This window comes from Vidua macroura, chromosome 7 (assembly GCF_024509145.1).
Source record: "Vidua macroura isolate BioBank_ID:100142 chromosome 7, ASM2450914v1, whole genome shotgun sequence".
Taxonomy (NCBI): Eukaryota; Metazoa; Chordata; class Aves; order Passeriformes; family Viduidae; genus Vidua; species Vidua macroura.
Window position 1 is genome coordinate 39,309,079 of NC_071577.1, and position 16,477 is coordinate 39,325,555.

General features: G+C 47.1%; 1 protein-coding gene across 1 annotated transcript in view; it reads right to left on the reverse strand.

Moving 5' to 3' along the window:
* The window catches only part of NEB (nebulin), a 103,881-nt gene that overhangs the window by 1,658 nt on the left and 85,746 nt on the right, over positions 1 to 16,477 (reverse strand). The window contains exons 127-137 of the mRNA XM_053982419.1: positions 13,717 to 13,809; positions 12,342 to 12,434; positions 8,351 to 8,443; positions 7,570 to 7,662; positions 6,770 to 6,862; positions 5,039 to 5,131; positions 4,633 to 4,740; positions 4,236 to 4,419; positions 3,619 to 3,711; positions 2,124 to 2,276; positions 1,444 to 1,553 (exon numbers count right to left, since the gene is read on the reverse strand). Of these exons, the coding sequence (XP_053838394.1) occupies positions 1,444 to 1,553; positions 2,124 to 2,276; positions 3,619 to 3,711; positions 4,236 to 4,419; positions 4,633 to 4,740; positions 5,039 to 5,131; positions 6,770 to 6,862; positions 7,570 to 7,662; positions 8,351 to 8,443; positions 12,342 to 12,434; positions 13,717 to 13,809 (1,206 nt within the window). The remainder of the gene's footprint in view (positions 1 to 1,443; positions 1,554 to 2,123; positions 2,277 to 3,618; positions 3,712 to 4,235; positions 4,420 to 4,632; positions 4,741 to 5,038; positions 5,132 to 6,769; positions 6,863 to 7,569; positions 7,663 to 8,350; positions 8,444 to 12,341; positions 12,435 to 13,716; positions 13,810 to 16,477) is intronic.

Consider the following 16,477-nt stretch of genomic DNA (forward strand, 5'->3'; position numbering starts at 1 on the left):
GTGCCACGGCAGGATCTGGCTGCTGCTCCTTCAAATCTCCTGGCTGTGGATTCTTCTTCCTCCCTGAGCCCCTTGGGTACCCGAGTGCCACAACCCCGGGGTGTGCTGGTGACACTGAGCCTGAGCAGTGTCCTCACGGTGGCCTTGGGCACCACCAGCTCCAAGTGTCACTTGGAAGTTGTTGCCTCCCAGCAGTTTTTGGAGGCCATGCCATTCCCACTGTCCTTCAGTCCAGGGGCAAAGTCTGAATGAGCACTTCCTCCCACTCCTCAGTTTTCAGGGGTTGAGTAGGAAGAAGAGCTCATTCCGAGTTTCCAGGAGCTCATTCCGAGTTTCCACCTGCTCATTCCAAGCTTCCAGGTGCTCATTCCGAGTTTCCAGGAGCTCATTCCGAGTTTCCACCTGCTCATTCCAAGCTTCCAGGTGCTCATTTTGAGTTTCCACCTGCTCATTCCAAGCTTCCAGGTGCTCATTCCGAGTTTCCAGGAGCTCATTCCGAGTTTCCACCTGCTCATTCCAAGCTTCCAGGTGCTCATTCCGAGTTTCCAAGAGCTCATTCCGAGTTTCCAAGAGCTCATTCCGAGTTTCCAGGTGCTCATTCTGAGTTTCCAGGTGCTCATTCCGAGTTTCCACGTGCTCATTCCAAGCTTCCAGGTGCTCATTCCGAGTTTCCAAGAGCTCATTCCGAGTTTCCAGGTGCTCATTCCGAGTTTCCACGTGCTCATTTTGAGTTTCCACGTGCTCATTCCGAGTTTCCAGGTGCTCATTCCCAGTTTCCAGGTGCTCATTCGAAGCTTCCAGGTGCTCATTCCGAGTTTCCAGGGGCTCATTCCGAGTTTCCAGGTGCTCATTCCCAGTTTCCAGGTGCTCATTCTGAGTTTCCAAGAGCTCATTCTGAGTTTCCAGGTGCTCATTCCAAGCTTCCAAGAGCTCATTCCGAGTTTCCAAGAGCTCATTCTGAGTTTCCAGGTGCTCATTCTGAGTTTCCAGGTGCTCATTCCGGATTTCCACGTGCTCATTCCAAGTTTCCAGGTGCTCATTCCGAGTTTCCAGGTGCTCATTCCCAGTTTCCAGGTGCTCATTCGAAGCTTCCAGGTGCTCATTCCGAGTTTCCAGGGGCTCATTCCGAGTTTCCAGGTGCTCATTCCCAGTTTCCAGGAGCTCATTCCGAGTTTCCAGGGGCTCATTCCGAGTTTCCAGGAGCTCATTCCGAGTTTCCAGGTGCTCATTCCAAGCTTCCAGGTGCTCATTCCGAGTTTCCAGTCACAGGGGAGGCTCTGTCCCACCTAAGTCCCTGTCCCACCTGGTTTCATACAGAGCTTAGCCCCATGGACTGGAATGTCACCAACTCAGTCTTGGATTAACACTATTAATTAGTGTTAATTAATTACTCATTAGTGGCCGTGGCCCCTCTAGGTCCCCAGATCCCCCAGGGTTACTCACCCCAGCAGTGGAGGGGTGGGAAGGCACCGAGGACACCGTGGTTTGCTGCGTGGCCACCGAGGACGAGCGTTGCTGTGGCAGCTCAATGGTCTTGACCTGCTTGTAGCCCACTGCAGAGAGCGTGTGGGGTTATTATGGGATGGAGAAAGATCATTGTGTGGGGTTACTTATTGTGGGATTGTGATAGAGCTGGTCGGGATAAAGAAAAGATCATTGTGTGCGGTTATTATGGGATTGTGATGGAGCTGGTTGGGATAAAGATCATTGTGTGGGGTTATTATGGGATTGTGATGGAGCTGGTCGGGATAAAGATCATTGTGTGGGGTTATTATGGGATTGTGATGGAGCTGGTCGGGATAAAGATCATTGTGTGGGGTTATTATGGGATTGTGATGGAGCTGGTTGGGATAAAGATTGTGTGGGGTTATTATGGGATTGTGATGGAGCTGGCTGGGATAAAGATTGTGTGGGGTTATTATGGGATTGTGATGGAGCTGGCTGGGATAAAGATCAGGGATGGGCCACGGGGGTGGGTTAAGGTCAGTTTCAAATGCACATTTACAGCTGTCGCTCGTGCGCAACACAAGATTTTGGAGATGCGTTTTTTCCTGGCTGTGGGGATTGCTGCCCACACTCCCCTGAGCAGCTGGGGAGCCGGCATGTCCCGGGTGTGGCCGTACCTGTGGCCGTGGTGGTGAAGAAGCCCCCGTTGCTGTAGTAGGACAGGCGCTGGTCGGTGCCGTCCGAGGGCTCGGATTTCTCCTCGGCCGCGCCGCTGATGCTCAGGGCGCTGGCGGAGCGCGAGTGCTCCCGGCTGCGGCGCTGCGCCTGGACTGGGGGGACAGCAGGGACAGTCACCAACCCCGGGGCTCTCAGAGCCACCAACCGTGGGGCTCAGAGCCACCAACCCTGGGGCTCTCAGTGTCACCAGCCCTGGGGCTCAGAGCCACCAACCCCGGGGCTCTCAGAGTCACCAACACTGGGACTCTCAGTGTCACCAACACTGGGGCTCTCAGAGTCACCAACCCTGGGGCTCAGAGCCACCAGCCCTGGGGCTCTCAGAGCCACCAACACTGGGACTCTCAGTGCCACCAACCCTGGGGCTCAGAGCCACCAACCCTTGCGCTCTCAGTGTCACCAACCCTGGGGTTCTCAGTGTCACCAACCCTGGGGCTCAGAGTCATCAACCCTGGGGCTTTCAGAGCCACCAACCCTGGGGTTCTCAGAGCCACCAACACTGGGACTCTCGGTGCCACCAACCCTGAGGCTCAGAGCCACCAGCCCTGAGGCTCAGAGCAACCAACCCCGGGGCTCTCAGTGTCACCAACCCCGGGGCTTTCAGAGCAACCATCCCTGGGGCTCTCAGTGTCACCAGCCCTGAGGTTCAGAGTCACCAACCCCGGGGCTCCCAGAGCTACCATCCCTGGGGCTCTCAGAGCCACCAATGCTGGGACTCAGAGCCACCAGCCCTGAGGCTCAGTGTCACCAGCCCTGGGGCTCTCAGTGTCACCAGCCCTGAGGCTCAGAGTCACCAGCAATGGGGTTCTCAGAGTCACCAACCCCAGAGCTGAGACCTCGTAGAACCCAGCCCTGCTACGCTCAATTTTTCCACGATCCCAGTGTAGTTTTATAGTGCCCTAGTGGGATTTCCCAGTGCTTTTTTAAGTATTCCATGCTGAAGTCCTGCTCTTCAATATTCACGGTGTTTTATCCTTTCTCCAGCCTCTTTCCCCTTAGCCCTCGTTGCTTGCAAAATTTTTATTTTTTTATTTAATTTTATATTTTTATTTAATTATTATTAATTATCCTGTGATTTTCTTCCTGACACAGCACTGGGCCATCCCCACAATTTTCAGGTATTTTTGCTCTCAGACAGGAGTTTAAAAAAAGGTCACTGAGAACAGCCTGTTCAGTAATTCCAAAAGGAAGCACAGGCTGTATCATGTCAGCTGTGGATCATATAAACAATCCTCCTCCTGCCTCTGCTGGATCGTTTTATGATAGGAAAATTTATAATGAATTTTTTGAACGTAAGTTACACTGGTGAGGAGCAGCTGCAGCCAATTTCTCCTCAGTCCCCTGTGTCCCTTGGGGTCTCTCAGCTCTGTTTGCACCCAGACCCCATCCTCACAGGTGTTCAAATCCCATTTTTCCCTTGGAGCCCGTGGGACACACCTGAGATCATGTGCAGGCTCCGGGACTGGATGTTGTCCTCGGCGGGGTCGTAGTCGAAGACGGAGCCGGGGTTGGTTCTCCACACCCGGAGCCCTGCAGGAAAAAGGACATTTCCTGAGGAGAGGCCGAGCAGCACAGGCTGGCAGGACAGCAGGACAGGAGGTGTGCCCTGCCCGGCCCTGGCAGTGCCCAAGGCCAGGTTGGATGGGGCTTGGAGCAGCCTGGGATAGTGGGAGGAATCCTGCTCATGGCAGGGTGGGATTGGATGAGCTTTAATGTCCCTCCACCCCAAACCAGTCAGGAATTCTTTGAAAAATCACCCTTATTTTATAAATCAGTGCTTCTCAATCCTATAGCACAAATTTGGCTTTTTTACAATCCATCTACAGCACGGTGTTTCTGCAATAGAGATGGAGTTCAAAATAGCAGAACCATAAATGCAGTGTGACATTATCAAGGTGGGGACAGCAGGTGACAGGTCATTTACAGCTGCTGGCAGAGAGTATTTCCAAAAAAGGACTTGGGTGAGAACATCTCCAGGTGATGATGAATTGGAATGGATGTGGCTGAGCTTAAATTAAACCCCTCCTGTAGCAGATGTGCCCAGGTCTCCTGACCTGTGAGGTTCTCCTGGTCCTGGTCCACGCGTTTCCGCTCCATCTCCACCACCCTCCTCTGGATGCCCCTGTAGCTGATGTCACTGAAGTCCTGCATGTTCTTCTTCACGCGCTCCGTGATGGGGTCGGTCACCACGGGCGTGAAGCTCCCTTTGCTCTTCTCAAAGTCCTCGTGGTACTTCACCTGCAATTCCAAAGGATTTGGATTCCTGCTTCCCCCCAGGGGCATTTCCAGCTCCTGCACTTTGGCCTTCCCAATCCCAATCCCAGACTTGCTTTAGCATTAAAGCCTTGGGTTCCCAAGCCTGGTAGGACACGTCGTCCTTGCTGCCAGGCAGGGGGATTTTTATACTGAACTCCCTTCCCAGGGGAAGGACACCTCTGGAAGTGCTCTTACAGTGGAGATGTGTTTCTGGGTCTCCCGCACGCGCCGCATCTCCGGGGTGTCCAGGACGTAGGCGGCTTTTCCTTGGACTTGCTTGCGGAAACTGTCAGAGTAAAGAACCTGCCAGGGGAGGAGGAGCACAGGAGTTACCTCTGGGGCACCAGGCTGCCAAAGAAGGGCCAGTCCCAGATTTTTATACAATTTTTTATAAGTGACTCTTAGTGAAGAACCGTGATTTTATACGTCACAGAGTATTACGGCAGTAATTTGAAATTTAACTCTTTAAACCCCCCCCCAACTCATCACAGAAAGACTCGATTGCACCAGAAAGTTTTAAAGGATTCCACGTCCTTCCAAACCTCCCCTGCCTGAGTGAGGATTCCAGGGATGAAATGTTCTTTTCCTGCGTTTCACCCACCGAGCTGATGTTCTCCTGGTTGCGTTTGGCTCTCTCCATCTCCGGGGTCAGCGGGGTCGGAGTTCCCTTGGCCATGTGCTCCTTGTACAGCACCTGCAGGGCACAAACACAGCTCGGGCTGGAAGAATTCCAGCTTTTCCTGGGAGTGGGGTTAACGTTTCAAGCAAACCCAGCCCTGCAGAGTGGAAAAGATCTCGGGAAACAAAGCAGCTGAACCGTTATTGGCAAAAGGTAAAAAAAATTTAAAAAAAATTAAAAAATCAAAGGGAAAATAGGCAAAAAAAAAAAGGAAAATAAGGCTGAATTAGGTGGAGCTTGGCTGAGGGTGGTTATTTTTGACACAAAGCTGTGCTTTCAGTACCGAGCTGATTTGTTCTTGGTTCCTCTTGACTCTCTCCATCTCCGGAGTGACCGGGCTGGGAGTGGCCTTCCCTAAACCTTCCCTGTATGCAACCTACAGACCACAAAGGAACCCAGTCACAGGGCAGAACTCCACAACTGGGATGTTACTGGGTTTGCACTCAACACCGGCCGTTAGGAAAGGGAGGGGGGAAAAAAAAAATTAAAAAAATTAAGGAAAAATCGTATTAAGAAGTTAAACGACAAAATCCTTTAAAATTAGGAAAGGGGGGAAAAAAGTCAGGAAAAATCGTATTAACAAGTTAAATGACAAAATCCTTTAAAATTAGGAAAGGGGGGAAAAAAGTCAGGAAAAATTGTATTAACAAGTTAAATGACAAAATCCTTTAAAATTAGGAAAGGGGGAAAAAAAGTCAGGAAAAATCGTATTAACAAGTTAAATGACCAAATCCTTTAAAATTAGGAAAGGGGGGAAAAAAAGTCAGGAAAAATCATATTAACAAGTTAAATGACCAAATCCTTTAAAATTAGGAAAGGGGGGAAAAAAAGTCAGGAAAAATCATATAAACAAGTTAAATGACCAAATCCTTTAAAATTAGGAAAGTGGGGTGAGGAAAATCAGGGAAAATCGTATTAACAAGTTAAACGACAAAAAAAATCCTTTAAAATTAGGAAAGGGAAAAAAAAAGTCAGGAAAAATCTTACTAACAAGTTAAATGACAAAATCCTTTAAAATTAGGAAAGGGGGGAAAAAAAGTCAGGAAAAATCGTATTAACAAGTTAAATGACCAAATCCTTTAAAATTAGGAAAGGGCGGTGAGGAAAATCAGGAAAACTCGTATTAACAAGTTAAAGGACAAAAAAAATCCTTTAAAATTAGGAAAGGGAAAAAAAAATAGTCAGGAAAAATCCTATTAATAAGTTAAACGACAAAATCCTTTAAAATTAGGAAAGGGGGGAAAAAAAGTCAGGAAAAATCGTATTAACAAGTTAAATGACAAAATCCTTTCAAATTAGGAAAGTGGGGTGAGGAAAATCAGGGAAAATCGTATTAACAAGTTAAAGGACAAAAAAAATCCTTTAAAATTAGGAAAGGGGGAAACAAAAAGTCAGGAAAAATCGTATTAACAAGTTAAATGACCAAATCCTTTAAAATTAGGAAAGGGGGGTGAGAAAAATCAGGAAAAATTGTATTAACAAGTTAAAGGACAAAAAGATCCTTTCGAATTACAGTGCTTAAGAGGTGACTTTTGAATGAAAAAAAATTTAAGAGTGTTAAATAAGACCAGGCAGCGCGAGGTTATTCAGAAGAGCTCTGTGCCATCCTCTGGTTAAGCGGGAGCTTTGGGAAGGGATTTCCCGGGGCAATACCGAGCTAATCTGCTCCTGGTTGCGTTTGACTCGCTCCATCTCGGGAGTGACGGGCGTGGGGGTCGCCTGCCCCACGTTCTCTTTGTACAACACCTGCGGGACACACGAGAGCGAGCCGGGCTCTTACACAGCCCCGAGGCACCCGAACACGAACTCGTACTTTGTTACCGCAGGAACAAACAGGATAGGGAGGGGAAAACTGGGATTTGGGAAACTGGGATCTATCCAGGTGGCCCCCAGAGGCTCAGGAAGTGCCTCTGGCTCTAAAAAGCTGTTTAAGAAATGCTTTATCTGCTTTCTAAAAATCTGTATTTGAAGCGATTCCTGAACTTTTTAGGAGGGAAGTGGAAGTTTTGTTGCTGCCTCAGTAATGATGTCAGGGATGGGTGTTTTTCCCTGAAGTCAAATCCACCTGAAAAGCCAATGAAAGGTGAAACACTGAACACAGAGAGAAGCCTGAATATCCCTGGAAAAGCTGGGCTAGTAAGGGAAGGAGGTAAGGGAATGAAATGAGCTCGACGTCCCTTCCAACCCAACATTCCCTGATCCCCACCAAGGGATCTGAACTCTTGAGATGATCTGGATAGAACCCACAAATTGACAAACCAAGTTGTAAAAAAGGCCTAAAATTCTGGATCACGCCGTTAACACAGAAGTAACCTGGGTTTAGAATGAGCAATTAATGTGCAGAAGAAAAGAAACACATCTCCTTTTAAATTAAAACCAGCTCTGAGTGGGAGTTAGGCTGTTACTTGATTAGGCTGAAGCACAAAGGAAACGAGAAATTCCTGGGAAGGTACCGAGCTAATGATATCTTGATTGCGTTTGACTCTCTCCATCTCGGGGGTGATGGGGGTCGGGGTCACCTTCCCCACATTTTCCTTGTACAAAACCTACAGGATACAAGGGAGTGCCCAAATGTCATTGAAAAGAAAAAGTAAAACAAAAAAAACAAAATACAAAAAACACCAAAAAAACCAAAACAAAAAAAACAAAACAAAACAACCAAAAAAACCACAAACAAAAAAAAAAAAAAACAAGCAAAAAAACCAACCAAAAACAAACAAACAACAAAAAAACCACAAACAAAAAAACCCACCCCCAAAAAAAAACAAGAAAAAGCCAAAAAACCACCCAAAAATACCCCCCCCAAAAAAAAAAAAAAAAAAAAAAAAAACCAAAAAACCCCACCAAAAAGTCCAAAAAACAAAACCAAAAAGAACAGACAAAAAGCTTTGGAGCCGTCACACCGAGTTAGGGCTGGGGCACAGGAGGAGTTGGAGCTTTGCCATTAATTAATCCGGGATGCAGGAATGCACCCTGGCTGGAATCATCGGCAGTAGAACACAGGGGGAGTAAGAAAGGCTTAAAAAAAATTCAATCAGGACACCACCACCCACCCCAAAAAGGGATTTTTTTTTTTTTTCCCCCTAGTACAACCCTGCCTGGGGCAGCGTTAAAGAGCAGCCGGCGCAGTCTGTGTGTGAGCTCGGGGCAGAGGCACTTGAGGGGTTAATAAGCACAGGTTGCCGGGTTAAACACTCCACTCTGGATTTTAGGAACTTTTCCAGCTGGAAGTACCGAGCTAATGATCTCCTGGTTGCGTTTGACCCTCTCCATCTCGGGGGTGACGGGGGTGGGGGTGGCTTTCCCTATGTTTTCCTTGTACAACACCTGTGGGGCGAGAGAGAGGAGGCAGAGAAAGGCACAGTCAGGACCAGCTCTCCCCACGCCCTCCTCTGCCCTGGGATTTCCTCCCGCGGCTGGGTTTAAAGCGGGTCCTGGGCGCTGTTTTAGTAGAGGAGGGGTCTGGCAGCCTGGCTTGAGCTGCTGCTGCTAAATGGGGTAAGTACTGCGCCAAAGAGCACAAAACCCCCGCAAGAAAACCCAATTAAGTGCTTTAAAAGACATGGCAGCGCTGCAGAGAAAAGGAGTTTGAGCGAGTTCAGCATCAGAACAAGACATTAAAATCACTCTTAAAACCAAGATCAACTGACCCGAGTTAACCTGAGAAAGCCACGAGTAAGGAGTGAGTCCTGCGTTATTTTGGGACAAATCCTGCTCCAAACGGTTAAAAAGGGCTCGGAAAGAGTTAAAAGGTTTCAAATCTGGGTTTAAAGAGTTAAAGGGGAGTTCTGCTCTTGGCAAAGTACCGAGCTGCAAATCTCCTGGTTGCGTTTGACCCTCTCCATCTCGGGGGTGACAGGAGTGGGGGTCCCTGTCCCCACGCTCTCTTTGTACAACACCTGCACAACAAGAAACCATCCAAAGCCGTCAGCACTCATTAAATCCACATTTTCCTGCGGAACAGGAGCTTTTGAACCCCCCCACTGCAGCCTCCTGAGAAGTCACACCCTCCCTCGTCTATGGTTAAAACAAAGAATTTTAGATATTAAAAAAAAACCACACATATAAAGGGAAGCTGGAACAGGGAACAAAACGGTTAAAAAACGTTAAGAATAATGTAAATATTTGTAAATAACTCCGAGCAACGCAAATATTTGTAAATAATTCCATCAGTGAAGAAGTGGGAGGTCAGTAACACAGTGAGGAAGACAGGATTGATTATGAGGGTGTGTTTGTGGCGTTTGTGGGATGTGTTTGTGGTGTTTGTGGCATTTGTGGGATGTGTTTGTGGTGTTTGTGGCGTTTGTGGGGCTGTGTTTGTGGTGTTTGTGGGATGTGTTTGTGGCGTTTGTGGGGTTGTGTTTGTGGCATTTGTGGGGTTGTGTTTGTGGCGTTTGTGGGGTTGTGTTTGTGGTGTTTATGAGGGTGTGTTTGTGGGATGTGTTTGTGGTGTTTGTGGGATGTGTTTGTGGTGTTTGTGGGATGTGTTTGTGGTGTTTGTGGGATGTGTTTGTGGCGTTTGTGGGGTTGTGTTTGTGGCGTTTGTGGGATGTGTTTGTGGCGTTTGTGGGATGTGTTTGTGGTGTTTATGAGGGTGTGTTTGTGGGGCTGTGTTTGTGGTGTTTGTGGGGCTGTGTTTGTGGTGTTTGTGGGGACGTGTTTGTGGGATGTGTTTGTGGTGTTTGTGGGGATGTGTTTGTGAGGATGTTTATGAGGACGTGTTTGTGGTGTATGTGAGGATTATTTATGAGGATGTGTTTGTGGGGCTGTGTTTGTGGTGTTTGTGAGGATGCATTTGTGGTGTTTGTGGAGCTGTGTTTGAGATGTTTGTGGGGCTGTGTTTGTGGTGTTTGTGGGATGTGTTTGTGGTGTTTGTGGGGCTGTGTTTGTGGTGTTTGTGGGGACGTGTTTGTGGTGTTTGTGGGGATGTGTTTGTGAGGATGTTTATGAGGACGTGTTTGTGGTGTATGTGAGGATTATTTATGAGGATGTGTTTGTGGGGCTGTGTTTGTGGTGTTTGTGAGGCTGTGTTTGTGGTGTTTGTGGGATGTGTTTGTGGTGTTTGTGGGGCTGTGTTTGTGGTGTTTGTGGGATGTGTTTGTGGTGTTTGTGGGAAGTGTTTGTGGTGTTTATGAGGGTGTGTTTGTGGGATGTGTTTGTGGTGTTTGTGGGGCTGTGTTTGTGGTGTTTGTGGGGCTGTGTTTGTGGTGTTTGTGGGGACGTGTTTGTGGTGTTTGTGGGGCTGCGTTTGTGGTGTTTGTGGGGACGTGTTTGTGGGATGTGTTTGTGGTGTTTGTGGGGATGTGTTTGTGAGGATGTTTATGAGGACGTGTTTGTGGTGTATGTGAGGATTATTTATGAGGATGTGTTTGTGGGGCTGTGTTTGTGGTGTTTGTGAGGAAGTGTTTGTGGTGTTTGTGGGGCTGTGTTTGTGGTGTTTGTGAGGATGCATTTGTGGTGTTTGTGGGGCTGTGTTTGAGATGTTTGTGGGGCTGTGTTTATGGGATGTGTTTGTGGTGTTTATGAAGGTTGTGAGGATTGTTTATGAGGATGTGTTTGTGGGGCTGTGTTTGTGGTGTTTGTGGGGCTGTGTTTGTGAGGATGTTTGTGGTGTTTGTGAGGATTATTTATGAGGATGTGTTTGTGGTGTTTGTGGGGCTGTGTGTGTTTATGAGGATTGTTTATGAGGATGTGTTTGTGGTGTTTGTGGGGCTGTGTGTGTTTATGAGTATTGTTTATGAGGATGTTTGTGGTGTTTGTGAGGATTATTTATGAGGATGTGTTTGTGGTGTTTGGGGGGCTGTGTTTGTTTATGAGGATTGTTTATGCGGACATGTTTGTGGTGTTTATGAGGACGTGTTTGTGAGTCGATTACGCGGAAGGAGCAGAGGAACTGTGGATTTTTAAGGAAGATTAAGGAGTGCAGCTCAAGGGAAAGCTCCTGGTCCCCACGATACCGAGCTGAGGTGCTCCTGGTTGCGCCTGACCCGCTCCAGCTCGGGGGTGACCGGGATCGGGGTGCCCGTGCCCAGCTCCTCCCGGTACAGAACCTGCGGGAGAACAGCGGGGTCAGGGCAAGGCGGGACAGAAAATGAGGATGGAAGGGAGAAAAGATGGAATCCTGCCCCAGACAGCAGCGCTGCTCACGCCTGGACACAAGAGCGGGCAGAAAAAGCCGTGAAAGCACCAAAAAAAAATTCACAAATCAAGCGGGTCTGGTACCTCCCCCAGCCCAGCGCATCCCACCCAAGCACGGTTTAGTTCTCAAAGGAAAATCAGGAAGATTCACTCCACAGAACAAAACTGATTAAATAAGGAAAAGAGGGTTAAAAAAATTAGAAAAAAATATAAAATATAAAAAAAGAGTTAAAAAAAATATAAATTGTTGGGGCTAAATAAGGAAAGGGGGCGGGGTTTTAAGAGTTATGAAAAAGAATTGTGGGGATTAAATTGGGAAAGCAGGGTGGGTTTTTAAGAGCTAAAAAAAAGAACTGTGGGGACTAAATAAAGGAAACAGGGTGGATTTTAAGAGTTAAAAAAAAAAGATTCTTGAGACTAAGTAAGGAAAACTGGCGGGAATTTTAAGAATTTAAATAGAATTGCTGGGACTAAATAAGGAAAAAAGGGTGGATTTTAAGCATTAAAACAAAAAAAAAAGGCTTGTTGGGACTAAATAAAGGAAATAGAGTGGGTTTTTAAGAGTACTAAAAATGATTGTTGGAGATAAATAAGGAAACAGGGGTTTCAAGAATTCATATAGAATTGGAGGGATTACATAAGGAAAATTGTGTGGATTTTACAGGTTTGGAAAAAAAAAAAAAAGGATTGTTGGGACTAAATAAAATAAAGAGGGTGGGATTTCAAGAGTTAAAAAAAAAACTCCTGGGACCGAGCAAGGACAACAGGGTGGGATTTTAAGAGGTAAAAAAAGGATTTTTGGGACTAATTAAGGAAAAGAAGGTGGGTTTTTAAGAGTTAAAAAAAAACGGCAATCACACTCCAAAAGGTGGGATTCAATTACTAAAATGATGTAATTAAAAATCAAGGGAATAAGAACAATGTAAGTAATAATTATGAAGGAAAAAAAAATTCTGAGAGGGACCAGGATATTATTTTTTGGGTAAGTCATTTAAAAGGAAACAAGAATATTGTTTTGTTGGTTAAAAAGTATTTTAAAATCGATTAAAGGGGATTTTTTTGGGGGGCATTTGGAATTCAAAGATACCGAGCTAAAGTTTTCTTGATTGCGTTTGACCCTCTCAATCTCGGGGGTGACAGGGGTGGGGGTTCCTGTCCCCAGCTCCTCCTTGTACAACACCTGTGGGGCAACAGGGCAAAAAACAGAATGAAAGTAGCACCAAAAGCACCCAGAGCATCAGAGAGGGGCTGCTGACACGTCCTGGGGGGAAAAATCCCTGGGGATAAAAAACTCGTCTAAAATCTGATATGACTGAGGCTGAAGGAGGGTGGATTTTGGTGGGATACTGGGGAAAAAAGATATATTTATATTTAAATGATATTCTATATTATATATTATAAATCATTATATATAATATATAAAATGCCTATTAATCAATTAATGGATAATTTTATATTTTATCTATATATTTTATCTATTATGTATTACATACACATAATTTCCAGTGCACTCCTGGTTTTAGTGGCACTTCCCTCACCTTTCCACACATTCCAACACCCCCAGAACACTTCCAGTGCATCCCTACCACATTTGTGAAAGGAAAAGGCAACAAAGCCAAAGGAAAAGGCACCGAATGCAAAGGAAAAGGCACCAAAGCCAAAGGAAAAGGCACCAAACCAAAGGAAAAGGAACCAAATGCAAAGGAAAAGGAACCAAACCAAAGGAAAAGGCACCAAAGCCAAAGGAAAAGGCACCAAATCAAAGGAAAAGGAACCAAGCCAAAGGAAAAGGCACCAAACCAAAGGAAAAGGAACCAAATCCAAAGGAAAAGGAACCAAATCCAAAGGAAAAGGCACCAAACCAAAGGAAAAGGAACCAAATCCAAAGGAAAAGGCACCAAACCAAAGGAAAAGACACCAAACCAAAGGAAAAGGAACCAAACCAAAGGAAAAGGAACCAAATCCAAAGGAAAAGGCACCAAACCAAAGGAAAAGACACCAAAGCCAAAGGAAAAGGAACCAAAGCAAAGGAAAAGGAACCAAACCAAAGGAAAAGGCACCAAAGCCAAGGCAGGAGGAATCCTGGCTCCAATCCCAGCTGATTTCCCATCCCACACCCATCCCAGCAGGCTCAGGGATCTCAGCCACGGATTTGGGTCACGCAGGGAACAGTTTGGATTTCATACATGGGAAAACCAGGGGAAATCAAAAATAATCGAGGATCGAAGGGATTAATAAAAGGAAAAGCAGAGCATAAAAATATGGCAGGAAAAAGATGGGAAGAAGGAATCTAAACTCATTAGTGATGGGTGTAATCAAAATAAATCAGGGATTACAGAGGAAAAAATGGCAGAAGACAAGGAATGGGATGTTCCTGTGCCAATCAGTTATTCTGGGGTTAAGATTATTTTAAAATCGATTAAAGGGGATTTTTTTTTTGGGCATTTGGAATTCAAAAATACCGAGCTAAAGTTTTCTTGATTGCGTTTGACCCTCTCAATCTCAGGGGTGACAGGGGTGGGGGTTCCTGTCCCCAGCTCCTCCTTGTACAACACCTGTGGGGCAACAGGGCAGTCAAAAAGAGGCAAAAGCAAGAAAAAAAAAATCTGCATTTGATGGAGGGAATTAATGGAATTTTATGCCCGCTAAATGTACTAGAAAGCAGGAAAAATTAGGGAGCATAAATCAGTTATTAATTGTGATAAATTCAGCTGGGATTACAAATCCAACTACTTGGATAGGCTCCAGCAGAGGAACAAAGTATTACTGGAAGGGAATTCAGCAAATTGTTTTAAAAAATAGGTTTAAAAATGCAAAATAGCTTAAACTTCAGGAAAAAAATTAATGCACATGAAACAACCAGTGTTAAATTGTAAGAAAAATATTTTTAAAAACACGTACATAAAATATGGTGCCAAAATGTGAGAGCAGAATGGGGATTTTTTTATGAGTTAACTTGAGGGGATTTAAAGTTTGCAGGTGTTAAATAGCTACAGAAAACTGAGTTTTTTCCTGTAATGATAAAAAGATACCGAGCTAAAATTCTCCTGGTTGCGTTTGACCCTCTCCATCTCAGGAGTGACAGGAACTGGGGTGCCAACCCCCAGCCCCTCCTTGTACAACACCTGTGGGCAGCAGGAGTGTGGGAATAAAATAAAAATAAAATAAAATAAAATATAAAAATAAAATAAAATAAAATAAAAATAAAATAAGATAAAATAAAATAAAATAAAATAAAATAAAATAAAATAAAAATGAAAATAAAATAATGGAAGGAAAGCAAAGAGGAGGGCAGGGAGGTCAGGGAGGAGAGAGAGAGAAGAGAAATAATATTGTGAAACTGCAAAGTGTGGAAAAAAAGAGTTTTGCTTTGGTCAAAGCTCAGCAAAAAAACCTCAAGGAAAATAATCACCACAAGGTGATGATGCTGTCACCTCAGCCAGGGCCTGAGCTGCTGGAATGTCCCCAGGCACCTGGAAATTCCCTGGCAAAGGCTTTTCCCTACTCCAGAGGTTCTGCCAGGATTGCAGCCAGGCTGAGGTGCCTGTCCCTGTCCCAGGGACCTCTGCCAGGACTGAATTCCAGGTGGGATTTGGGCAGAGGGACCCCAAAAAGGTCACAAACTCAACCAGAACTGCAGAACAAAGTGGTGGCACGGTGTTTCTCCCAGTGGATGTGTCAGGAGGGGGAATTCCAGACAGGAATTCACTCCTGCAGCACTTTTCCCACCTCCACTGAGTGTTCCTGGTGCTCCTTCACTGCCACAAGCTGGGAATGCCAGCCGGGCTCCTGACAAAGCCCTCGGGCCAGGGACAGGGATGGGATAGGGACAGGGACACAGGGACAGGATAGGGACAGGGACAGGAAAGGGACAGGGACAGGAACAGGGAACAGGGACAGGCATGGGATAGGCACAGGACAGGGATAGGACAGGGACACAGGGACAGGGACAGGACAGGGACAGGGATGGGATAGGGACAGGGACACAGGGACAGGATAGGGACAGGGACAGGAACAGGGAACAGGGACAGGCACGGGATAGGCACAGGACAGGGATAGGACAGGGACAGGAGAGGGACAGGGACAGGAGAGGGACAGGGATGGGACAGGGACAGGAGAGGGACAGGGACAGGATAGGGACAGGGACAGGATAGGGACAGGGAGAAGGACAGGATAGGGACAGGGACAGGAAAGGGACAGGGACAGGAAAGGGACAGGGACAGGATAGGGACAGGGAGAAGGACAGGAGAGGGACAGGGACAGGATAGGGACAGGGACAGGAAAGGGACAGGGACAGGAACAGGGAACAGGGACAGGCATGGGATAGGCACAGGACAGGGATAGGACAGGGACACAGGGACAGGGACAGGACAGGGACAGGGACAGGAAAGGGACAGGGACAGGAACAGGGAACAGGGACAGGCACGGGACAGGGATAGGACAGGAGAGGGACAGGGACAGGAAAGGGACAGGGATGGGACAGGGACAGGAGAGGGACAGGGACGGGAGAGGGACAGGGATGGGACAGGGACAGGAGAGGGACAGGGACAGGAGAGGGACAGGGACAGGGATAGGAAAGGGAGAAGGACAGGATAGGGACAGGGACAGGATAGGGACAGGATGGGGACAGGAACAGGGACAGGGACACAGGGACAGGACAGACACAGGATAGGGACAGGATAGGGACAGGAGAGGGACAGGAACAGGAACAGGCACAGGGACAGGACAGGGACAGACCTCTCACTGCTTCCAACCCAAACCATTCCCTGCCCCGTGGCTCGGGAAGGGCTGAGAGTCCCTTTCCCACTGGCAGGAGGTGCTGGAAGGAGCAGTGACAGCAGTGGGAATGTGACACCATTCCCACAAGGAACATTTCCTGGGAAGCAAAGAAAGGCCCTGCTCCAGGGCTGGAATTCCTGAGGTTCAAATCGTCCATCTGGACCAACGGCACGCGCTCAATCGAGGGGAAAACGAAAACATCGGGATCCTGCCAGGGCTTGAGGGGTTTGGTAAGAAGGGTTGCTCCCAGCACACCCAAGGATGTGACGTGGAGGAGTTACAGGGGCTGGCTTTGGGTTTGGAAGGGGAGCAGGGGTGGAGATCCCTCAGTACCGAGCTGATGTGCTCCTGGTTCCGTCGGACCCGCTCCATCTCCGGCGTCACCGGCGTGGCAGTGCCAGCCCCTAAACCCTCCTTGTACAACACCTGTGAGGGACAACAGCA